This window comes from Pygoscelis adeliae, unplaced genomic scaffold, assembly GCF_000699105.1.
Source record: "Pygoscelis adeliae isolate BGI_AS28 unplaced genomic scaffold, ASM69910v1 Scaffold4, whole genome shotgun sequence".
NCBI classification, from domain to species: Eukaryota; Metazoa; Chordata; class Aves; order Sphenisciformes; family Spheniscidae; genus Pygoscelis; species Pygoscelis adeliae.
The window spans coordinates 12,667,991-12,690,431 of NW_008824986.1; the positions used below are offsets into that span (position 1 = coordinate 12,667,991).

At 41.1% G+C, this 22,441-nt stretch overlaps 1 protein-coding gene across 1 annotated transcript in view; it reads right to left on the reverse strand.

Moving 5' to 3' along the window:
* Positions 1-6,858: 6,858 nt before the first annotated feature.
* Positions 6,859-22,441, reverse strand: part of BAG3 (BCL2-associated athanogene 3) — a 19,128-nt gene continuing 3,545 nt past the window's right edge. Inside the window, exons 3-5 of the mRNA XM_009326032.1 lie at positions 12,325-12,681; positions 9,826-10,206; positions 6,859-8,182 (exon numbers count right to left, since the gene is read on the reverse strand). Coding sequence (XP_009324307.1) covers positions 7,409-8,182; positions 9,826-10,206; positions 12,325-12,681 — 1,512 coding nt within the window. The 3' untranslated portion in view covers positions 6,859-7,408. The remainder of the gene's footprint in view (positions 8,183-9,825; positions 10,207-12,324; positions 12,682-22,441) is intronic.

Consider the following 22,441-nt stretch of genomic DNA (forward strand, 5'->3'; position numbering starts at 1 on the left):
GTTCAGTCTAGAAGTGCTGCTGGAAAAATTCAAGGCTTGTTCTGCCTGAGTCTGCAGGCTTGTATTTCTTTTGAGGCAGGTAGAGATTGATAGATTAGGATTGTTGGTAGAGTTAACCTTGGGAAAAAGGATTAGACTTGTGGTTATGGAATAAAGAGGTGCAGAAATGAGCCAATGGTTTTCTTTTTGGTTTATAAACTGTGAACCAAACTAATCCCTCTGCTAGGGGATTACTGTCTTCGTGTAGATCCCAGACTGGAAACGGTTATTGGTTTTATGTGAAGCTTAAGAGTGTCATGTGCAAGCAGGGTTCTACAAAACCCAGTTCAGAAGCCAAATCTGAAAGTATCCTGGCTTTTAAAATGCTGGATGTGTCAATGTTGTTTGTTATAACTAGAACTGCAGGAACCCAAGGCCTCCAACACCCTGCAAACCTGCATTAACCTGACACCTTTTACAAGCTTTAAAAAAAAAAATCAGGAATGTAGGCATGCCTGCCGCCACAGCATGTCAGCATCCTGCCAACATGTTTACTCACTGCTGTAATGAACACATGCAAGATTAGAAAGTTTGTTTAACTATTACTGGAAACCATTTTCCATCACAGTCCTTTCAGCTGTTTTACAAATACTGCAGGAGGAAATTCTGCCTTCGGGCTCATACGCTTGGAACGTGTAATGGTGGTGCAGGAAGACTTAGCAGTGCCGAGCTGTAACCCCGGGGAGCTCCTCATGCGAGTGCACCGCAGGTCACTATGAGAGTAACATACAGGAACATTAAGTGACGTGAGCAACGCCAAGGGAAGTAAGACTCGCAGCCTATCCCGGTTCTCTTGTCAAATGACATCATGTAACGTGCTTCAAATTATGTTTGCCTGTGCGATGGCACGACATTATAATTGCAAGCACCAAAATAGGAATGTGTGGACATAAGGGAGTTGATATGGTCACACTGTAAATCAGAGGCAGAGGAGGAACTAGAACGTAGAGATGCAGAGAGCCGGTTTCTCAGCTCTATCAAATACGCATCCTGTAATTTCATAGCCATACATTGTTTCTTAGTGTAGTCAAGCATAAACTATTTAAGGCAGGGATTCCCTATGCATGTAATTGTATGTTATGTAACAAGAGTGATGTCTAATTGTTACTGTAAAAAAAAAAAAAGTGTAATGATAATTGCTGTGATTTCTGCCTTCCCTAGTAGTGCATATTTTCCTTGAAGTAATCAGGGACTTGTTGCTAGGTAGTTAATATTTAAGGTACCTTAAATATTTTAATGTGTCTATGCCTTCTGTTTCTAGGCAGCAATATTTGTTTATGATATTGTTATACAACCCTTTCTACCTTATATCCTTTATTCAGTGTAATCTAATATATCCATACAGTTAAATTTCAGTTGATACTTTTTTTTTCACAGAGTAGCATATTGAAGTAACTACTGTTACAAATGATAAAATCTCTGATGTACATTTATTCTTTGTCAGGATGCACTGCTAGCATTTTTTTTCTTTCTTTGTACAATCTTCAAAACTGAATAAAATACTTACATAAGGCCATTTAAAAGTTGGTAGTGCTTCTGTGTGCTTTCAGAACCTATTGCAGATGCTTACATGTTTCAAAAGTACAAAATTCCGAAGTTTTAAAGTAAACCATGCGATTTCAGTATTTTGGGTGGCGAGAAGCCCAATTTGGATTGAATTACAGTTACCTTCATCTTTGTCCTCATGCTTCCAGGCACGTTCCATCTTAAGCGTTGGCTTCATACCTGGTATGCAGGCATGCAGAAATTTTGATAAACGTTTGAATTTAATGGCTGAGGATCAAGATCACCCTTATTAGAGTTGAACTCCCAACTTCTTTTATTCAAGCTCTCTAAATTGTAAAGAGAAATCTTCACATGCAAATCTGCTCTATCTTACTCTTTCCTAAGAGGTAATAGGCCAAGAGAAAGAAAGAGGTTTCATGGTAGTTGGAAAGGCAGTCGAGGAGAGGAGGAATGGAGATGAGACGAGGTTATCAGAAATGATGACACTGAGGGAAGGTCTTGGGGACCAAGTAATCACCAACACCTAATGAAATGCTTAACTAAGGGTATGTGTTATCATTTCATCAATCCTTTGGAAGTAAAAATCTCCATGTTTTTGGCCACTGGGCAACACTGCTTTAGGTTTTCCTTGGTTTAATCTCAGTTTTATTTAAATAAAATAGAAAAACTCGCACTGGGTTAAATGTTACGGCTCTTGCTAACAGATTTGACACTCTGAGCTGTGCAGTTGGAGGCAAGAGGGACTACTGACTCCTCATATTCTTTGCCACAGATCTATATAGGCCACAGAAAACATACATCATCTGCCTGCCAACCCTGTGGGAAACACACAAGAGACTCATTCCAGACATCGCTCATTTCTGCAGATGGAAGGAGCTGAGCTTTCCTGACAAGACAGAAATGGATGGGAACTCCAAGTTCACCAAATGATGAAAAGCAATAAATCAGGGCTTCAAGTAATCCATGTAGATGATTTTGCAAACCTAATCTATTCACTGTCAGGTGCCGCAGAAATACAGTAAAACGAGGCAAAGTTGCATACCCCTTTGTTGCTAAATTCAGTGTATTTATTTCTTTCACTGTTTTAAAACTAAGATAACCCCCCATTTTTTTTAATTAATTTTATATTTATGAAGGCAGCTGAACAGCCCTGCAGACAGGTCCTCTATCCACTGAGTAGATATAATAGAAGTAGTAACACTTCAAAGTTTGTTACATTTTTTCTTGCCTGCTCACCTCAATCCTAGAAAAGGTACCATTTCTCATTAGAAGCTACTTATTTTCACGTCTGTTCAGTCTCCAGCCTTTTTACCAAGACTTCCAACAACGTTATCAACTAGTGCAAATTCTAACAGTGATTTCTGTATTTGTTGTGGAGCATGCCACAGAATACTGCACAGTCCTTGTATAGATGTCAAACGTAAAGGACCAGAGATGAAGAACTCCAAATTCCATGTTTAACTCTGAAGTGTGAAGCGTGTCTTTACAGATCGGTGCCCTTTGGCATTCTTTTCTGAAAAAGGCATCGCGCATGCACTTTTCTTTTTATAATCTGAAATTTAACCAGTGATCCTCTACTTCTGCTTGCCCTACAGTTTGCTAGTGCAGGGTCATATGGATACTGAAGACTGGACCTCTTCCTTCCTTTCGTGCAGATTCCCAGCTTCTGGAGACAGCAGTGAAAATTCTGGCAGGCAACAACGGAACTAGCCTCTAATTTTTACCCTCTTTATTTTTTAAAGTTGCCTATTCATAAATTCTGGAAAGGTATTTGACTGAGAATTGGTACGTTCCGCTGCTTTGTAACCAGCTTCTTGCCTATCTTAAAATAACTCTTGCTTTGGATTACATTGGCTGGCATATGATTACCTTTGTATCTGGCATTACAAAGAGTGGACAGGCCGTTCACATTCACACAGTGGTTCACAGGAGCGTAGACTGATACCAAATCCAATACTATGAATGTGTTGTTTGTGTAGAGCTAGGAAATCCAAATTATCCAGTATAAAAGGCTCACTCTTTGTGCAGCAAGGCTAATGTATCTTAGGGTCATCCATTTATCTTTAAGCAAATGCTTTAAGAGAAAAAGTTTAAACAGACGAGTTCATTTATATTAAAAGTTTACAGCTAAAGATTTAGTTTCGTAAGACACCTGCATTTCATTACTTGGACGCAACAGGACCAAAACCACAGAAGTTACTGCCCATAACTAGTCCTTTAGTCTAAGCCCATTTTACCCTTATGTTTGTGTGGATCTTATTTAAGTTTATGAGGCAGTAGTGTCTTTTATTTGGTTACGTGCATATTTAAAAAGATCAATACACGCACATCGAAGGAGGGGGGTTGAAATCCTAGCAAATTAAAATCTTCTCATAAGCATACCTTGATTAACCTTTGTCCTCTTCTGCAGCTATATGCCAGCCACCAGAAGCTTTTTTTTTATTATTTCAACTATCATTTTAAGAAGCAAAATGTGCCATGTGATATCCTCACTGAGAGTACTGGTACTGAGACTAGGGCTTTCCTAGGCTGGCTTACATTGCTACTGGAGTGCAGGGGAATGACCTGCCTCTACAAACTGTGCTGTGTTGCTTTCCTGCCTTCTGGGTAGAGTTTCACTTGTACTCCTCTCCTTCCTCAACTGCAATCATAGCTCAGCTAACATGAAGTTGAAAGTAAAGCATATCCCAGATAAAGGGCTTGTATGTCCCACTGGAGAAGGAGAGGAATCGGACACCAGAGCGTGCCGCAGTTCTGTCTTACCATGCTCTTGGGGGCAATGTAACGATCTGCTGCCCCTTCCTCAGGGTATGGTATGATTTGGCCATGTGTAAATAGTCAAAATGCTATATTTATAGGAAACACAATGCCTCGCTGCTGTGATAGTTTAAATATAGAGAACAGGCCACTACTGGCATTTAAAATATCACTAGCTGGACAAGATAGTGCAATCAGAAAATAGCCTAAGCTTTTACTGTGATTCTGTGTACCAGCTTTTCATATCCCTCTTGCTGCTTTTAGATGAGTTGAAACAGTGACTTTCACTGACTCGGGGATTATTTGCTTCTTGAATAAATTAAATGCTTGACATTGACTCAAAATGAGTAACAGGAAGCTTTATTTTTTTTTCTTATTGAAAATCTTTGAGGTATTTTCATTTTTTAAAATGGCTACTGCAAATGCAGCGTATGTATTTGAACACCTTGTATTCCACAGCACATTTGCTGTTTGTTGCACGTCTGTTTTTGAAAAGCAGTGTGACGTACTGTCATTCTTATCGCTAGTGTTAAAACCCTAATTGCTTTCTACCAGAGTTTCAAAACCAAGTTTCCACTGTTAGCTACCCAGGGTCAAGCCACAGACCAGCTAGTACCATACTGCAGAAATGGAAGTTAATGAAGGATCGTTTTCCTCTCCTCTGCCGGCTAACCACACCATTGGTACCAATACAAGGAAGCAAGCAGGCTCTGCAAATAGTAGGTCAGAAGCTTACAGGGAATGGGTGGGAATCTTCATCTGCTTCCTCCTTTGCTACTCCCTCCTCCCAGCCCATATGCAGAATTTGTAGCTATGCTGATGTGTCAAGACATATATGCTAGACTGGGTGTAGTTTAATCTTGGGCAACAGAGGAAACAAAGAGAGACTATGACTCAGAGCAACAGTCTTCCAGCTAGGCAGCTCCAGGGCAGCCCAATGTACTTTCCCTTATTAGGCCAGATCATGAAACCTTGCTTCATTTTGAGTGGTACCTAATTCTGCAGTAGTATCACTGACTTTAATAATCAACTTTTAAAGTACCACTTAGCAGAATGTAACTCTACCTCTAGCTTTGCTTCTTTAAAAAAAAAAAAAGTTGTAATTAAACTTGACTCCACCTACTCTGACCAACATTGAATAGTATAGCATGAATCAGGCTCCATTAGCAGCAGATGACATGTTTTAAAAGGACAGCACCTGTTTAACTTCCTGTAAATGGTATGTTTTTATGACTGTAATCTTAATTTCCACATTGCCATCTCAGCTAATGAGGTGGTTTTAATCTGAATTACTTTAGTGGGCTACTACGAGAAACCAGAGAGAGGGCCTCATGCCTCCCACAGACCTTGCTCATAGCTTAATTGTAAGAACCCATAGCTGATTTTCCTCGATTTTTTTGTTATATGATGTCAGAGACGGTGTGTCCTCAAATGAAATGTAATCCTGCAGGAGGAATGTGTCACTGAAATGAGCTCATACAAGAATTATGCAGGCGGATGAACTTTAACACCTCTTCTGCTGGAATGCCTACAACGCTGCTCCAGAAGCTAGAGTAGCCAAATGGTTACAAGACATTGTGTATTCTTACATGGTGTTGTTGACTATCAAAATGAAACTAAAAGAAGCATCAACCTTCTACCTACAACTAAGCAGACAGTTCACAGTCCAATTGTTATTTCAAAACACTTGTTGCATTACAATTTACATGCTATATTGTTATTTTAAAATAAAGAGTGACAGTTCTAGATGACCACTTAACACCAGGTTTTCAGATGGGTTTAAACCTGATTTCCAATCTAATGTCATGATTCAGAGTATAATTCAATAAGTAATCAATTGCCTTGAGCAGCTGTATTAACGTTTTCCTCACATGCTGTAAACATATGCTATCAGGTAAAAAAGATTTGTTCATTTTACAAATGGAAGTCAAAGGTAACTTCTGGACTTTGGTTAGGACTCCTTCCTCCCTTGCACTCGTTCTGCACTGCTCTGACTCTGCTGCTTTCATTTTATATGGATGTAGCTGAAGTATGTTTTATGTCCCTTGCTTAAGTGTTAAGTTGCTAATCACTTAGAACAAGCACGAAGTATTGCTTAAACTGTTCACAAAATGAGAGGACTACCTCTTAATCGTATTTGCTCTATGAATACAAAGTGTGTTTGGCTGGAAATTCGGAAGTAGTTGTTAATAAAAGGCTAATGACTTTGCAGAACAACTTAAGATGCTGTAAATTTCTGTAAGACAACAGCAGTAGATATGGATTTCTTAATGTTATAAACATTTCTGTTAAATGGTGACTCACAGAGCAGAGGGAGAAAAAAAGAAAAAGGAAATACTAAGCCAAATTCCTTCCTCAATCCACATATGTGCTACAGCAATGACATTAAAAGGGAGCAAGTGAATGGAGAAAGGCACATTTTGGTCTTGATGACAAAGCAGCTGTCAGACTTCAACTACAATGGTGTACTAAAAGAAACCTCTATGTTTATAGAAGAATGTATTTGAAACTGATTACAGCCCTTACATTTCCAGCTTATAAAATCACAAGACTGAATTAGGCTTCTATATTATTTTATTTCCCTCTTAAAATATAGCATTGAAGTCCTGCACACATATAAATATCCCTACAGTTTCTTACACACTTTCCATCCATCATTACTTAAAGTGCCCAACTGTGAACATTAAAAATAAAAACATTACTGTTAAGAGTGGCTACACTTACAGAAGGACTGGTATTCTGACAATGCAGGCCACTGATTTTACAAAAATCACCTGCAAAAGAATACACCCTAAACAACATGCATCAATATTAACCCTGAAGTAGTTGGTTGGTTTGTGTTTTTTTTTCCACTCAGCTGATCTAAAAGTAATTAATGTACAGGGTTTATTTTTGAAACATGTCTTTTACATAGTGTAAGAATAAAGGATAAATGCATTACTTTCTTTCTAACTCCCTCCTTCCCCCACAAAGTGTTTACTGTGTCCCAAGCTGCTATGTTGATTAAAAACCAGTTGAAAAGAGCTCTGGAAATGCATGCAACTTAAAATTCACTTAAACACACTTTAAGTTATAAAGTCTGAGAGATTTTAATTTCAGCATGGGGCTACGGTTCCGTTGGATTATTAGATGTGTTTGTCGTGGTGGCAAGATTGGTAAACACTTCTTCCTTAGTTTCAGGCTGATGTCTTTCCATTTTGGTTTCCTCTTCAGCATCTTTATTACTGCTATCTCCCTTGCTCTTGACTACCACAGGTTCAATCTCCATGATTTCCTGTGGTGGCTTAGGCTCTGGCAAATTTGGCTGAAGTCCATCAACTTGAACTGGTTCTGGGACATCTTCTGCTTTCTGTTCAAGTCTTTCCAAAATGTTCTGGACCTTCCTTACACCATCTCTCCTGGCCTGGCGCACATCCGCGCGACCCTCAGGGTCCACTGAGTCTAGGGCTAGCAACTCTTTGGTCAAATACTCTTCAATCATCAAGTATTTTTTGTCAGTTTTCTTGCCTTCAAAGGAGTTGACTGCCTGCTCAAGTATTTGTACTTTCTCCAGAATTGCCTCCACTTTCAAAACACCAGGATGCTTTTGAGGTTCTCCCGTTTCCATTGTCTTCGGTGTCGCCACTTCTTCAGGAGGAGGCCTTTCCTGTGGGGGAACAATTTTAGCTGGGCAGGGAACCTTTTTATCAGCTTTCTCTGCCATGGCTGGAGGCTTCTGGGGTGGTAGTTTAGAATCCGGTTCTTGGTGGGTGACCTGAATTGGGATATATGCTGAAGGCGCCTCAGTTTCAGGTGGTGGGACTGCCTTGTTCTCAGGTTTGATTTCAGGCGGTGGGGATGGTCTTGGTGGCTCTTGACGTGGGACTTGTTGCTGAGAAACCTGGTGAGCAAGGCAAGTTTTTGTTGAGATACAATGAACAATGTTTCGTATTTCCTTCTAAAGAACAAGTAACCTAACATCCAATTTTCTGTACTTCTAGAAGTGCAATTTTTTGCACACGCCAGATGATGCTTTCCTGTGCATTGCTGAATTTTACTGTTTTAAAATAGAAAAAAGCACTGTGCTGAAGAGTTCAGTTATTGTTCTCAAGCTATTGCAGATTACAAGCACCAATCAGCTCCCAAAGACATTAAACTTCAACCCACCAAATCCTGCCCATGCTCACTGAAATCAGTCCTACGAGCTGTTTTATGAGATAGGACCTTAGAGCAAAGCCCTCACCTGACTTAAGTCAGTAAGATTTGTTGCGGCTCACTGCAGCGCGGTCAAGATTTCATCCTCAGCGTGTCACTAACTGAGAGCTGGTGTTTCTTGAAAAGCTAACTACTTTGCTGAGTTTTAATCACAGTTTGGGCTATTCTCATCCCATTCCTGTTTTCAGGACATTCCTTTTTTTGCTAGTGCTTATTTTTACTGATTTTATCTTCAGGGTATTTACATGCAGAGGTTACTATGTCAATCTCACTACACTGTAGCAATTAGAGACAATCCCTGGGATTACTAGAGATCTAACAGTCATCAAATCAGAAATTTCTTGAAATTGAGATTAGTTTTGAAATCTTAGCAGAAAACTGGAATTCGTGAGATCTGCATTTTCCTTCCCCTGCCACCCCCTTCACTTATTTGTGCACATATACAGTGATTTTGGAAAGGTACTAGATCCAGCTCTCATGGATTTAGATGGCTGAAATAAAATACCTATATTTATATTTAAACCAAATAATTGTCAGCCTGCACTGACAATCTGTTACTGCTTTACCCATTAAACATAAAATTTGATTTGGGAGCTCAAATTCTCACCTGTAAAAATAAGTTAGCATTATAACCTAGAATAATGCCATTAGATCTGAAGTCTTCATTGTTTTGTCCTAGCACCTGGGTTTTCAAAAATATTAACCTAATTCTGGTCCTGTCATTTTCAATGTGAAATCTCTCCAGAGAGGAAATCAAGGCTTGTTTTTATACATACCCCCTTCCACACATTCACACTCATCAAATTCCCAGTAGTCTTTAACTGTAGTTTTAGTAAGAATTTTTACATGGAAAAGATGTTCAATGAGCAACATGTTCTATGAGCAAGAGCATGCTTCATGTAGGAAGAACAAAAAGCTCTAAGACTAGATTTTGCTGATCCTCTTTCTTTGTAACTAAAATTACTTTGTGCATCTGATGCTATCCCAAATGGTTCTGAGACATCAGTGAGGTGTATTTACATAGATGCCACAAATCCCATGGACCTGATTTGCTTCTCACAAACATAACACAACATCAGTGACCTCAGTGTAATTACACCAAATTAGACTCTGACGAGAGGAAAATCAAATTGTGTGTTAAATCATGTTTCAGTGATCCAAAGACTCCACAACCCTGGTAAGTGGAAAGGCAGCTTGCTGCTAGTATATTATCTCAGTATCTCCCAATTTGTTTAAATACAGAAATGGAGACTGGCTGAGCCAATTTTTCAGCTCTAGCCACACTGAACAAAATACCTGGCAGGTAATTCCCTTCCCCATTCTACATACCTGGGGTCTGTCTACAACTGCCTGCACTCTGATGGGAACTGGGGGCTGTATCTGGGTGGTAACTCTGGCCGGTGAACTTTCGCGGCTTGATGAGCCTCTCTGAGACACTCTGAACGGAGACTGCGCTCGCGTTGTCTTAGGCTCCCTCTCATCTGGTTGAATTTTGTGAAACACTGGTTGGTGGGCTTGGTATTCACTCTGCTGGGCAGGGTAGTGTGTCTTCTGTGCCTGATGGTAGGCTTGCGTTGGTTGCCGTTGGATATTTTCGTGGATCACAGGAATTGGAATATAACCGCGAGGAAGCTGATGGCTTCCTGCGTTGGGTCTGCCAGAGGACTGAGGGGAAACCGTTGGAGAATCAGAAGCTCCAGGAGATTGAGGCTGCCATGAAAACAAAATCCATTATTAAATTTTAACCGTTTTGTGCTCACTTTTCATTTCCAAAGAGAAAAGGAGAGGATGGTCATAGAAACTGAATTTGTGTTCCGGCATGCAAAGGATCCATTTCCTTGGGTTTTTGGCCAAGGGCCTCACTAGACAAACCACGTAAGTTGAGACAGCATCATTGTAACAGGTAGAAACCTGAGCTACAGCATTCCCAGCCCTCAAATGAGCAGGGAGTGGATGCTCAGTCAGAATGTTTGCTGCTTTTGCATGGCTGTTCCTGTCTAAACCTGTTAAATTTGAGGCAAACTAAAGTTAAGCAAACAAATTATACGCTGGAGACAAAAACAAACCCCTAACAGAGGCACACAACATTTAGACTTCTGATCCTGGTCACACTTAACAGATTTTGTTTTTTTTTTTTAAAGCATGTAATTCGGTAGCAGGCTATGGCAATGCACATATGGCTAATGCCCCCTTTTCCCCACCTAAGACCTTCCAACACCTTAGCCCCTTGGCACCAGCAGTGAGAGCTGCACTAGCTTAGAGCTGCTGTTAGCAGGAGCGAGCACTGGGCTTGCTGCAGAATCCCATTCCCAGCGTGTTCCAGGTTGTGGGGCTGCAGTCTGGGGAAGGGCAGCTTATTTGCTCACCGCTCCCTTCCTTCTCCTGCTATGCCAATCCATCACCTCACCTACTTTGCACCAACTCCAGCAGTTGTTAGGCTATTCTCTGACCAGTTTCACTCATTAAGTAAGAGGAAAAAAATTATTTCCTGATGGGTTTGTCACACAGCTCAGTGAAAGTCCAGGTCAGACTGGAGCAGGACAACACAGCCAGAGGCAAGAGAAGGGCAAGCAAGGCAGGAGAAGGGGAACAAGACCCCACTTTTGGTGCTGATGAACTGCTCAGCTCAGCTGCCCGTGAAACAGCAACCTTAAATAAATTAATAAATAAATGCTGGTTTGTATTATGGTACCTATCACTGCCACTACTGGTGGCCTTGTCAACATGGGGTTTAAAGGCACAGTCACAGGCTCTGGTCAGTTGATACCCACACTGTGCTGCCTAAGTTTGTAAGAGCAAGTTCTGAGGTCCTCAGTAGTTACCTTGGAGGACTTCAGTAAGAGGCACAGCAGATGTGTTCCTGAAGCCACTCTGCATACAAGATAAAGTGTATTCCCAACTGTACAGTGTTGGGAGAAGGAAAAGCTGAGCCTCTTGTCCTGGCACTGCACGGACAAGGCATTGTTAATCAAGTCAGCTGAGAAACCTGCTAACAGAATTTTAATTACACTGTTCAGATTCCAAACAGGTTTCAGAGCCACCACTGCTGAATTACAGACCTGATGATATATTTTTATCTTGGTGAAATATCCTGCTGATCTTACTTTGAATAAAAATGAGGTTGGTATTTCCATATATCACAAGAATACCAATTCTGTTAATTCTCTAGAGAGAACAGGCAAACCAAAATCCTACCTTCTGAAACGCAAAGCAAGCAGGGTGACTTTTTTTTTTTAAAGAAGTTCATAGTTTTAAAGTATTTTAACATGCTATTGAATGACAAAAATACTTTACAATTCATTTTAAAAGCTGTATATATGTAAATCTATACACTTCAATACAATTGAAGTATTAAATTGGAAAGCAAAGATCACAGCAGGACTTCTAAAATGGCCTGGGTTGTTAGCTAACCGGCCACTTTATTTTTTTCTCTCCTACTTTGTTCTCTTCAGTTTCTTGACTCATGGTGCAGAACACAAGAGGCTTGCCTGTATCCTCTGCTTGTGGGGGAACCAGTATAAACCCTAGAACAACCCTCCCCTGCTGCAGGACCTGCACAGCTCAGAGGCTCCCTTCTTGCAGAAGCCATTTACATGCATTTGTTTCTGCAGAATCATTCCAGAACGAAAGCGGGCGATGCTAGAAAAACCTTACATATTTATGCTGCCATGACTGTGCACTTTTGCATTTTAATACTCTGGAAGTATTGGGAAAATGTAATCCTGCGGCAAGTTTGGCCTTCTGAAGGATAAACTACCCGTGTGACATTCAGGTCATAAATGTTGCAAAGACCAATGCAAACACACCCCAGCAATACTGACAAGTTACCTCAGGTCCATGTGTGGCCGGTGCTTGGGCTGCTGCAGCTGCCGTTGTCTGTCCACATTGTTTATCTGTCTGAGAAGCCTCTGTTGGTCCCCTTGGAGGGGACTCAGGGCCGGCATAGGCCCCCCTTAGAGGTGGCTGTGCCTGCACCGTGGTAGGCACAGCTTCTGTCTTGTATCGCTGCCCACCAGGCTGCGGAGCAGAAAAGCACGGGTGCTGCTGTCTGCCATCGATGCCCTCGTGGATCACGGGAATAGGGATATAGCCAGCCCGGAGCTTGGGGTATCCCATGTTTCCTTCTCTTGCTGGTGGCTGCTTGGGGCTATCACGAGATGGACCATTTGCTGACGACTGGCCTTCCTAGAAGTTAAAGAACATCACATAGTGCTTGCTGTAGCTCAGCTCAATACACCTGGTGAGAAAGAGCTGCCCTAAAGGTCTGTCCTAAAAGCATTATCAGCTGCGTATGAGAAGTCAGACCCTCTTGGGTCTGTGCAGGGCAGCTAACGGCAGGTGCTAACACTCCAGATCTGCAGGCAAGAGAAGAAAGTAAGCTAAACAATCTGCTTATGTACGAGTCTTTCAAACCCACTTCTCGTAAATACCAACTTAGCCTTTAAAATACCTGCCTAATTACAACAGGATTTCTTACTTAGCATACATTACTTGCATTTAGCCACCAGCCCACCCCCTTCAGGCAGAGCTCCTCCAAACAAGTGCCTGTGGGAGCAGACACATTTCCTTAGCACCTCTCGGAACCCACCCAGTGCTGTAGATAACATCTGACAAGAAACTTTCAAGGAAGCCTAATCCCATCAGAAGTGCAATGTTTGCTGGTGGTGTTCTTCCCACTGGCTATCTAAAGAGTTACTAATGCTGCATACTGAAGGATACATTCACTTTCAGCTACGGGAGGATCCATTTCAGTAAATACCGAAGGAGGGGAGAAGGGAAGACAGGATAGCGTAACGAAGAGGAAAACGCTGAAAAGCAAGAAAAAATAAATCCCAGCATTGTCTGAGTATGCTCACTGGACAATGTCAAAGCTCTGGCAAGGGTGGAAGTGGTTTGTACTAAGAGCCCTCACAAGTCCTCTAGTAAGCTCTTCCTGCATCGGTCATTCTATTTTGAGGCCCCGCGAGGGCCAAGTTCCAGATGTATCTCTAAGACAGATCATATAACAAGCACCTCTGTCATTCAGAGGGTAATGTCATTATTCAGTAAGAGGAGAATTTAATAAGGGGACATATGGTGCAAGTGTTGGAAACCCTATTTTTAAAGAGGTGTTTAAGCTGCAAAAATATTTAATGTCGCTTCTGTACACATTAATATACTAATTCATTAAGAAGTTAACTATTTTACCAACCAGATTTTGAGTGTTCTTCCTATATGACAGTATCCCCTTAAAAAGTAATTTCTGAGAATTCCTGTAAGCAATGAAACTGCAGGGAATAAAGGCTTTTATTTAGGTAAGCTAATAAAATAAAGATAAACAAGTACTGAAAGGAACAAGTTCAAAGTCAGAGCCCTGATGTTGCATTTCCTTTTACTGATTTAAAAAAAACCCTCCACAAACAAAGGAAAAATTCTGAAAGAGGCATAGAGCAGAGCCAGGCCTAGAAAGTTCGCACAGAGAAGTAATTTGAAGTTGGCTTTTCCAGTTGCAGAACAAGGATGATCTCATGCCAAGGTCTGCACCGGGATCCACTGCCGATAGATGAGTCATTTTAAATTCACCCTACCAGGAAACCACATTCCTCTGCTGAACACAGGCTGTCTAGGGGCTTCAGGACCCCGAGGACCAACAAGCATTTGCCAGTTCACCTTCTACCTGCATAACCCTGAATCCGCAGCATTCCCGGCAGCCATCTCTCCTGGGATCTGGAGGGACACGCAGTTAACGTCAGCAAACTGCGTTTGCCGGAAAACGAATTTGAGGTGCACTCAGCTAGTAACAAGGCCACGTCAGAGCCAAATGTCTGCCGGGCGAGCAGAGCCGAGCAGGCTGCTGAGCAGGGAGGAACACTGATGATTCGACAGTCGGAAGAAGCACCTTGCTGCTCCGCACTGACTCGATGCATTCTGCACCCAGTGCGCACCAGCTGCTCGGCACAGTCTCCCTGACGGAGTAAGCAGGCAGCAGGCTGCGGGTGTAACCTGAGAGTTCACAGCCAGCCACCCCACCTACAGGCATGGCTCCCACGGCTATAAAAAGGAGATTCACTCACTTCCAGCCTCGTCAGACTCCCCGTCACAAGTGTCGGTGCTGGGAAGGGTTTAGGAGCTGGGTGGGCCAGCAGCACCTACAGATGCCCTGACATGAGAAGGCCCTCGGCCACACTTGCTCCACTCCACCTGCGTGTACAACAAATCTGCCCTAAGGGATTAGTTGCCAGCTCCTCTCTCTTGGCATTTTAAGGGTCTGCAATGTTTTGAACTGCTCCATTTGGGGATAAGCCCTTCAGTCTCCCAGAGTAATCCACAATGATAAGTCCTTGCCAAGGCTTCACCACGGACAGTGTCCCACTCCTCCCACCCTCCATGAACCCCCTCCTAGGAGTCTGACCACAGGCTTCCCCTCCCTTGTCTTCATTTTCATACCCTTGAGGCTGCCCTTGTTTTGAACCATCTTAGCAACCTGAGAAATCTGCCTCTGCAACTTAAGCCCTGGTAAGAAATACAAAAGAAGCAGCCCAAAACCAAAGAAAAGTCAGGTTACAATGCTTTTTCAAACTATTCAGTTTCTATCTGAAGTGAAACTTTTGGCAAGTTTAATACTTTTTTTTTTTTAATGGAAACACTGGCCCCTCTTTAAGAGCCACAGCATAAACATTTATTCTTACAGCTTCAGACAACTTGTGCTGCTCCTGTGGAAAGTTAGCATTTCAAGTTGGTCCTTTGCTCCGGGCTTTTTGTCTTCCCTGTAGCCAGGTCTGCTAACCACAGAGGACTTTTTGTGTGTGTGTCTCTTAACAGTGCAGTCATATTGGAGCAGTCCTCAGTAAAGGAACAAATGCAGCATCCCTTTTTTCCCCCCACTGTCAGTAGCTCTGAGGCAGACAGATCACAGATTTAGGAAAGGTGCTCTCATCACAACTGCTCTTCCTGATCCACATTGTTCTCTTCAACACTTAATCAATATTTAAGCCTCTGAATGGTTTCTTATGTTAGCCAGTTTGTATCACCACATCCTCAACATTCCTTCTTCTTTCCTGTTCCCTTTCTCCCCACCATTTCATATGTCCAGGAACATACACTATCTGTGTGCTTTGAGGCACCCTGCATGGAGGCACGACACTGCAACACCATGACCAAAGACTAAAGAGGCCTTGGGGTCAGGTAGACGGCTGCAAGTGGTTCAGGCTCATTTTTAGTGAGGATCCAGAACAACAGCAAGCGCACACGGATCCCAGTACCCTCATAGTCAGGCTTTTGGCCAAAGCAGTTCTGTTTTGTGCAAGGGAGCCTATGTTTCCAGCCTGGACAAACAGGTTCTGGGAGCCTTCAGGAGAAGCTCAGGTGTGCCTGGGGACACTGCGGCAAGGGGGAGGAACAGAATTGAGCTCTGGAAAACTCTCGTTGCAACGCTACAGAGAAGAGATTTATGGATTCCCTCTGAATGCTTTAATTTCTGTTTCACAGGACAACCAGCCAGGAGACCAAAAATGGCCAGTTTTTGTTTTTATTTGCCTCCTATCAAATGCAGTTCTTGCTCGTTATATTAACAAACATGTTATCTGAAAAAGCCCAGAGCTCACATTTAACACAAATCTGCACAAAGAGGTATGACCAATAAATGAATGACAAGATTAGCCCATCATTCTTCCCAGTTTAAGTATAAAAAACAGGAACCCAACTCAGATTTCTGCATTAAAAAAACTGAGGTAAATTTCTCCTGCCCTCATCCAAGGAAACAAGAAGTTCTTTGACAATAAAATTGAGAGTAATTATAAGCAACAGAATATCGACAAATCTTCCCATAAGTAGCAGGACTGACAATCAGCACTGCAAGAATCCTGGCTGTGATCACATGGTTATTTTACATTTAAGAGACATAATCCCCAAAAAGGACGGAGCACAAAAACGTTAAAAACTCCCTCAAGCAGCTCAGAAACTTTGACAACAGTCCCAGCCTACATTTCAGGTAGCCTGAAACACCACCAGGAACTCAGACCAGATCCACCATTTCAGGAGGTGCCGAGCAAGTATAACGGAGTCATCATCGCCAGTCAAACGCCAGAGAGAAAAAGCATCGCTGTGTTTTGAACAAGCTGCAAGTGGGACAGCCGAGCTGTGCTGGGAGATCTGCTCAGGAGGAATGACAGCGCTCCCACCTCTCGGGACGAGGACATGCGTTTCTGTTGTGAGGCCATCACCATGATAAATAAAGGTGCAGCCAGCACAAGTTGTGCAACTGGAAAAAACTCTTCATACCCCCATATCCTACTCTTGGCTTCCCATGGGAAGGGCACAGTCAGGAGTGACACTAAAATCCTCAAACTTGCTCAGATTTTAAGTGAGTTCTGACACTGTGCCGCTGGAATGAAAAGAGTGACAGCAAGCGAAAAACGTAACTTTGCAACAAAACTCCCACTACAGCTATACCATCTATCCGGAGTGGATAATGGCGTATCTCCTGATGTGCCCCAGTGACTGCTCAAGTGTTATTCCAGACTGAAACACAGAAACCTGCAAATTCAGTCACTGCTGATGCTAGCAAATTGCCACTGAAGTCATCCAGATGGCTGTACCAATAGAATGAAATTTGTCAAAATATTCTGTATGCATGCTAGATGACTTGAATAGTTGTATCGAACTTGGAATCTTCCTTTCGAGACTGCTTGCATAATACATTTTTCATTCCTCTCATACTAAATGGTCTACAGAAAAAGAAGTTAAAAAGCAAGTTTTGCTGCCATCACACCCTTGCATTTTTCTTGACCTGTACTGATATTATTTGTAGTACAGTAAATTCAGTTCTCTAAAGCATGTATGTAAATGTAGCACCTCTGTAGCTCTTGCAGAGCAGCAGCGCAAATATTTAAATTGTACTTGTTTTGTAAATATTATCTAGCATAGGAATACAAATTTTACAAACATTACCAAGAGATGAAATATCTCTTTCTGTATGCAAACAGGTCTACTGACTTCAGTATGGTTCTGAACATTTACGCTGCTGCTGTAAAGAGTATCATGTAAATAAAAGTATTCTGGTTGCTCAAATGACTGAGAAAACGCTAGTATCTGACAAAATCTGACTTGAGAGCACAATTCCCATTATTTTAAGCCTGGATCCTATATATTTAGGAAGAAGGGAGTAGTATGATTCTATTCTTTCACAACAGAATACAACAATATAACTGACTGAAATACAACAATTAAGTTTTCTTTGCACATATACTCAAATCCATTTTTTAATCAGAAATTGCCATGAATAACCAAAAAAGCCAGTAGCATCTAATAGTAAAATCTAAGAATGATGTACCAATTCTATTTATAAAAAAAAAAAAATGTCATGGAAATGCAAACCTTTCACCATTAGGATTGGATTCCATACCTGCTTTTATTTTACTTCTGGCCAGACCTTTTTTTTCTTCTCTGTTCACTAACTAGACAAATCAGAACTACTACACTAGCTTTGCTACTGACAGAAATCAGCATATCCAAGTATTCCTTGTAACTTGACTAAAGCACTAAAAAGTTTCTCAACAATGTTTTGTGTTTAAGCATATTAATAGTACAACATTACCATAAAGTACGTTTCATTAATACTTCCCAGAGAACTATGCAAGTGGGAAGGTGGAGAGTGATTTGCTCTCAGAGCTCACCCCTAACTCCCTACTGCCGTGCTTCAGCCACTGAAGATTTTTACATTCTCACTCTTTTACTCACAATTTGTGCTTAAATATATACACTGAGCACATAGGCATTTGAGCAAGGTATCATTAGCTAATGACTGAAGGAAACCATGAATAAGCTTAGTCGCATGAGCTGTCTCAGTAGAACTTGGTGTCGGTCACATCATGTAACCCATTTATACGCCAAGCTGCTTTTGATGTTTTACTTGTTAAAAAATTATTTTCTAACATACACATGTGTAGGCAAACAGGTCTTTTGTTCTCTCTTGTAATTAGCATGTTGTATTATACAAGTATTACATTAACGTATGTTCTAACTGATGAAGTGCAATGATGTCATTAGAAATAAATACTATTAAAAGTTGAAGGAGAAAACTAATCGTAAGCTTTCCAGAACAGAGCGCCTTATTGAAGCAAATATGTTGGCTATCTTGCAGACCAATCTTGTTTCAGGAACTAAAACTGTTCTTTTTTGATCACTAAGATGATTCTTTCTTAGGCTAAAATGCTTTGGCACAGATATGACAACACTTGCCCTTTATGCCCATGAGTGGAAGTTGGCCCATGCACAGAAGGCATCCGATGGGCCAAACTGAACATGTTCAGAGAAAGAAGCAACGACTGCTACGAAGAGCAGAGCGCTCTTAGGAGGGAGCTGGTATCACCACCCATCCTGCCAGCTTTAATGGACAGGGTTAAAGAAAAGCCCTTTAGAGCGCTAACAGAAATATCCTTGTCAAGGGTGATGAGAATGACACACTTTATTCAGTTATTTCTGTTCACTGCCTGCTTACCTAAGAAGCAGGTGGTCAACCTGTTGCCCTCCTGCTCTTAGCTGTGAGCTAGAAATTTGTAACACAGAAGAAAGCACAAGCCTCAAGAATTAGCAGAACAGTGCCCCATAAAAAAAGGAGAGTAAGTAGCTAACAATTGAAGAGTCGGCTGTGAATTTCACAGGTTATAGTCAGGGTCTACATTTTCATCTAAATTTCGTTTTGCACGCAGCAGTTTTCTGACTTCACTTCCTTAACCAGCAGTTTTCCTACACTGCACCCTACTTATCAATTTTAAGGCTTTGCCATCAGCCATAAAAACGTACTTTCGTGCTACCTGACCTACTGGGTGATGTTAGACAAGTCGCTTCACCACCCCATGTCTCATTTTCCTGTCTGTAAAACCAAGGAGGAAAAAAAAAGAATTAAACCAACAGCTTCTGCAACGTATTTGAAGATACAGCATTTTTCGTCTATAATTATGTAATGTAATTTGTGTGAACAAGCCATTTTTTCTATTTTATATTTATATGTAACTTGGCATGAAGAGAGGACGTAGCTGCCACAGAAGAAGGTGGAGACAGAGCTTACCTAGAGAGCGATACTGTCTATATACCCCAAAGCGTATTGGATTGTTACCTGCCTTATCATGGTTCAAGTGGGAACAATTCTATTTTTGCCGTGTGGTTATGGAAAAGTCTTGCCTGTGTAGAGGTTATAGGTGTTAAAAATATGATTCCTAGGCAAGAATGCTGCTACCTGGCACAAGTATTCTTCCTTTCTCCTTTAGAGAAGAGGTACGCTGTGTCGAGAGTTACACAGAACCATGCAAGACCTTCCTTGCTTTTCCTCTTGCATGACTGCCCAGACACTGCCACATTATTTCTAGTATCATTTCTTTGTGTTCTTTCTCTTATTTCAGATTTGATCCACTCCTTGTTTTCAGATTAACTGGTATCTCCATAAATTAACTCCCTGCTTACCATCTTCTATCAAAGGGGGCTTTAAATAACTACACAAAGCAGCTTCAGGGAACTTGAACAAAGCCAGCACACAACCCTCCAAAAATCCCCTACTGATAATTTTGCAGTTCCTACGTAGTATGCATTTTATATATAGTACCTTTATAATCCAGTAATGAATTTATTAAGGGACGGATGAACTGTACACCTGACTGTGACAGAATGCACATGAGCGTAAGTAATGTAAAAACACTGCAGGTAAAAGAGACCTCAGTTGTTACCTAGTCTTACATTCCCTTCCACTGATGTGAACCACTGCAAAAGACACCGAGTTTCAGAGAGGCTGTATCGAAATTTCAATGCAATTTCTAATTTGGTCTACCAAGAATTTTTCAGTCAACTCCAATGTGAGAAGTCAGTGCTCAAAAATAAGTTCACTGCTAAAGAGATGGGAATCGAGTGACTTAAGACTTATTTGAGGAAGCAGAGAGAAAAGAGATGCAACAGTCATTGAGTAACAGGAAGGGTGAGGATGGAAGCTTAGGTATAGTTAGTTGTTCCCCAAATACCAACGAAGCCATCAGTAAGAGGGTAAGATGGCTTCTTCTTCCTTTGTTTAGGCCTGTGCAGTTATTGTTGCAACTAATAAATATATCACTTTTATGACTCCCAGACTTTGTGGCTGGCTGGTACAGCTTTTATCTCAAACCTAAGGCATTAGTGAGCTATCGATCATCATCGTATTAGTTCAGTGAAGCTCAGCACAGTCAATTCCTTTGGCCTATTTTTAGTTGCAGTATTTCCCATTGGGTCTACTGCATGCAGAAACAACATATGGAAGAGGCATCAATAACTAACTTATACAAGCCTTGTTTCTGTTTTCTTCTTTAAACATAATCTATTTTTATCAACACTTTGGGGAATACCAAGTAAACAATTTAACATTATAAGACAATCTTGCAGAAAGTATGCTGAGCTGTGATGGCGTAAGTTAACACAGAAAATACCAACAACAGATAATCATAGGAAATCGATAATTCTACCAAAGAAAAGATAGGAAGAATAGCGGCATTGCTAGTAAACACTTTTTAGTAAAAGTATGCATATACACGCTTCATTATATTGATTGTACCTTTTTCTTTGAATGTCTTACTATTAACTAATTAGACACTTAGAAGAAAATCATTAGTCTGCCAAGAGGTTTTGTTAATAAATGATTTTCAGTCATTTGCAAAGTCATGGCTTATTTCTCACTGGAGTACAGTAAGAGATTTTCTGTTCTTTCTCAGGGAAGTCTCCCTAGTCCAGCCTTATACTGCAATGATTTCATTCACGTGACAGAGCTAAACACACAGAGGAAAGACACCCATCCTTCATGTGGGTAAAAAAAGGCCAGACTGAATGAGACAGTAACAGAGAGCCATCTGAATTGATGAACACATCTAAAATACATAGTTAAATGCAAAATCAAGGTCTGGTTCTGTTGATTTAAAATGGCTCTGTCATGGGTTAAAGTTTTAGAAGAGCCATTTCTCCCTTTACCTGATTATATATCTGGTACGGTTTACTGCAGTCAGCACAGTTACACTGACGTCAAGTCTAGAGTAAGTGAGAAGACCAAGATCAACCACTTAGGAAAAATGGGACTTCATTACTAATACTGTCTCAGCTGTATTACTTAGCTAAAAAGGCTCAGTTAGCTTTAGACCTGTGCTCCGTTCATTGTCCACTTACAGTGTAAAACCTCAGTTCGTTGCTGAAGTCTCTTCAGAAAGGGAACAAATACTCAGGGAGAAAATATTGATACATATAGTGTAAGGGTTGCTTAAAGACCATCAACAAAACTGCTAATTGCGATCAACAAAATGGCTAGTTCCACTGGCCGATTTCAATGAAAGCAAGGCAGCAGTCAGCGCAGGTTTGGTCTTTGCATAATTATCCTTGAAAAGATGCACTAAGCCTGACACATGCAGTCAGCTTTTGCAATTCTCGTACCACTTCTAAAAGTGAGCCCCAAGTTCTCATTTGAGCTAGACTAAGAATGAGGGAAATCAGAAAGCTGTTCATATCTAGCCTCTCTTTCTGCCTACACCTGTGATTTTGTCCTTCCTACCTGTTTAGGTTTTAAAAAAAAAAGTCTAATGCATTCAAAAATCACTGTTGGATTTGAAATTCAGCATCAGTGGGTGACCTGTCTTCTTTGGCTTTGTCTAGCTAAGAAAGTATTATTTAGGAAAAGAAATACTTTCATTGGGTCTGATTCTGAGACTCTTTTGCTAAATAGTACTTGTTCTTGTGAAATGCACTGGTACTTAACAAACAATTTCAGAAGCTGTCCATTAATTCCAGCAGATATTCTTAACTCAAGGCTCTGACAAATGGCTGTATCAGATCACAGTTACTCGCAACTTCCATCACCATAAACTGGCGGGTTTTTTGTTTGAGCAACATTATTAGACTGGAACTCCCCAAAATCAAGCGTTTCTCTCTCTCCCAGTGAATGATCCCAAAGCATACACACATTCCT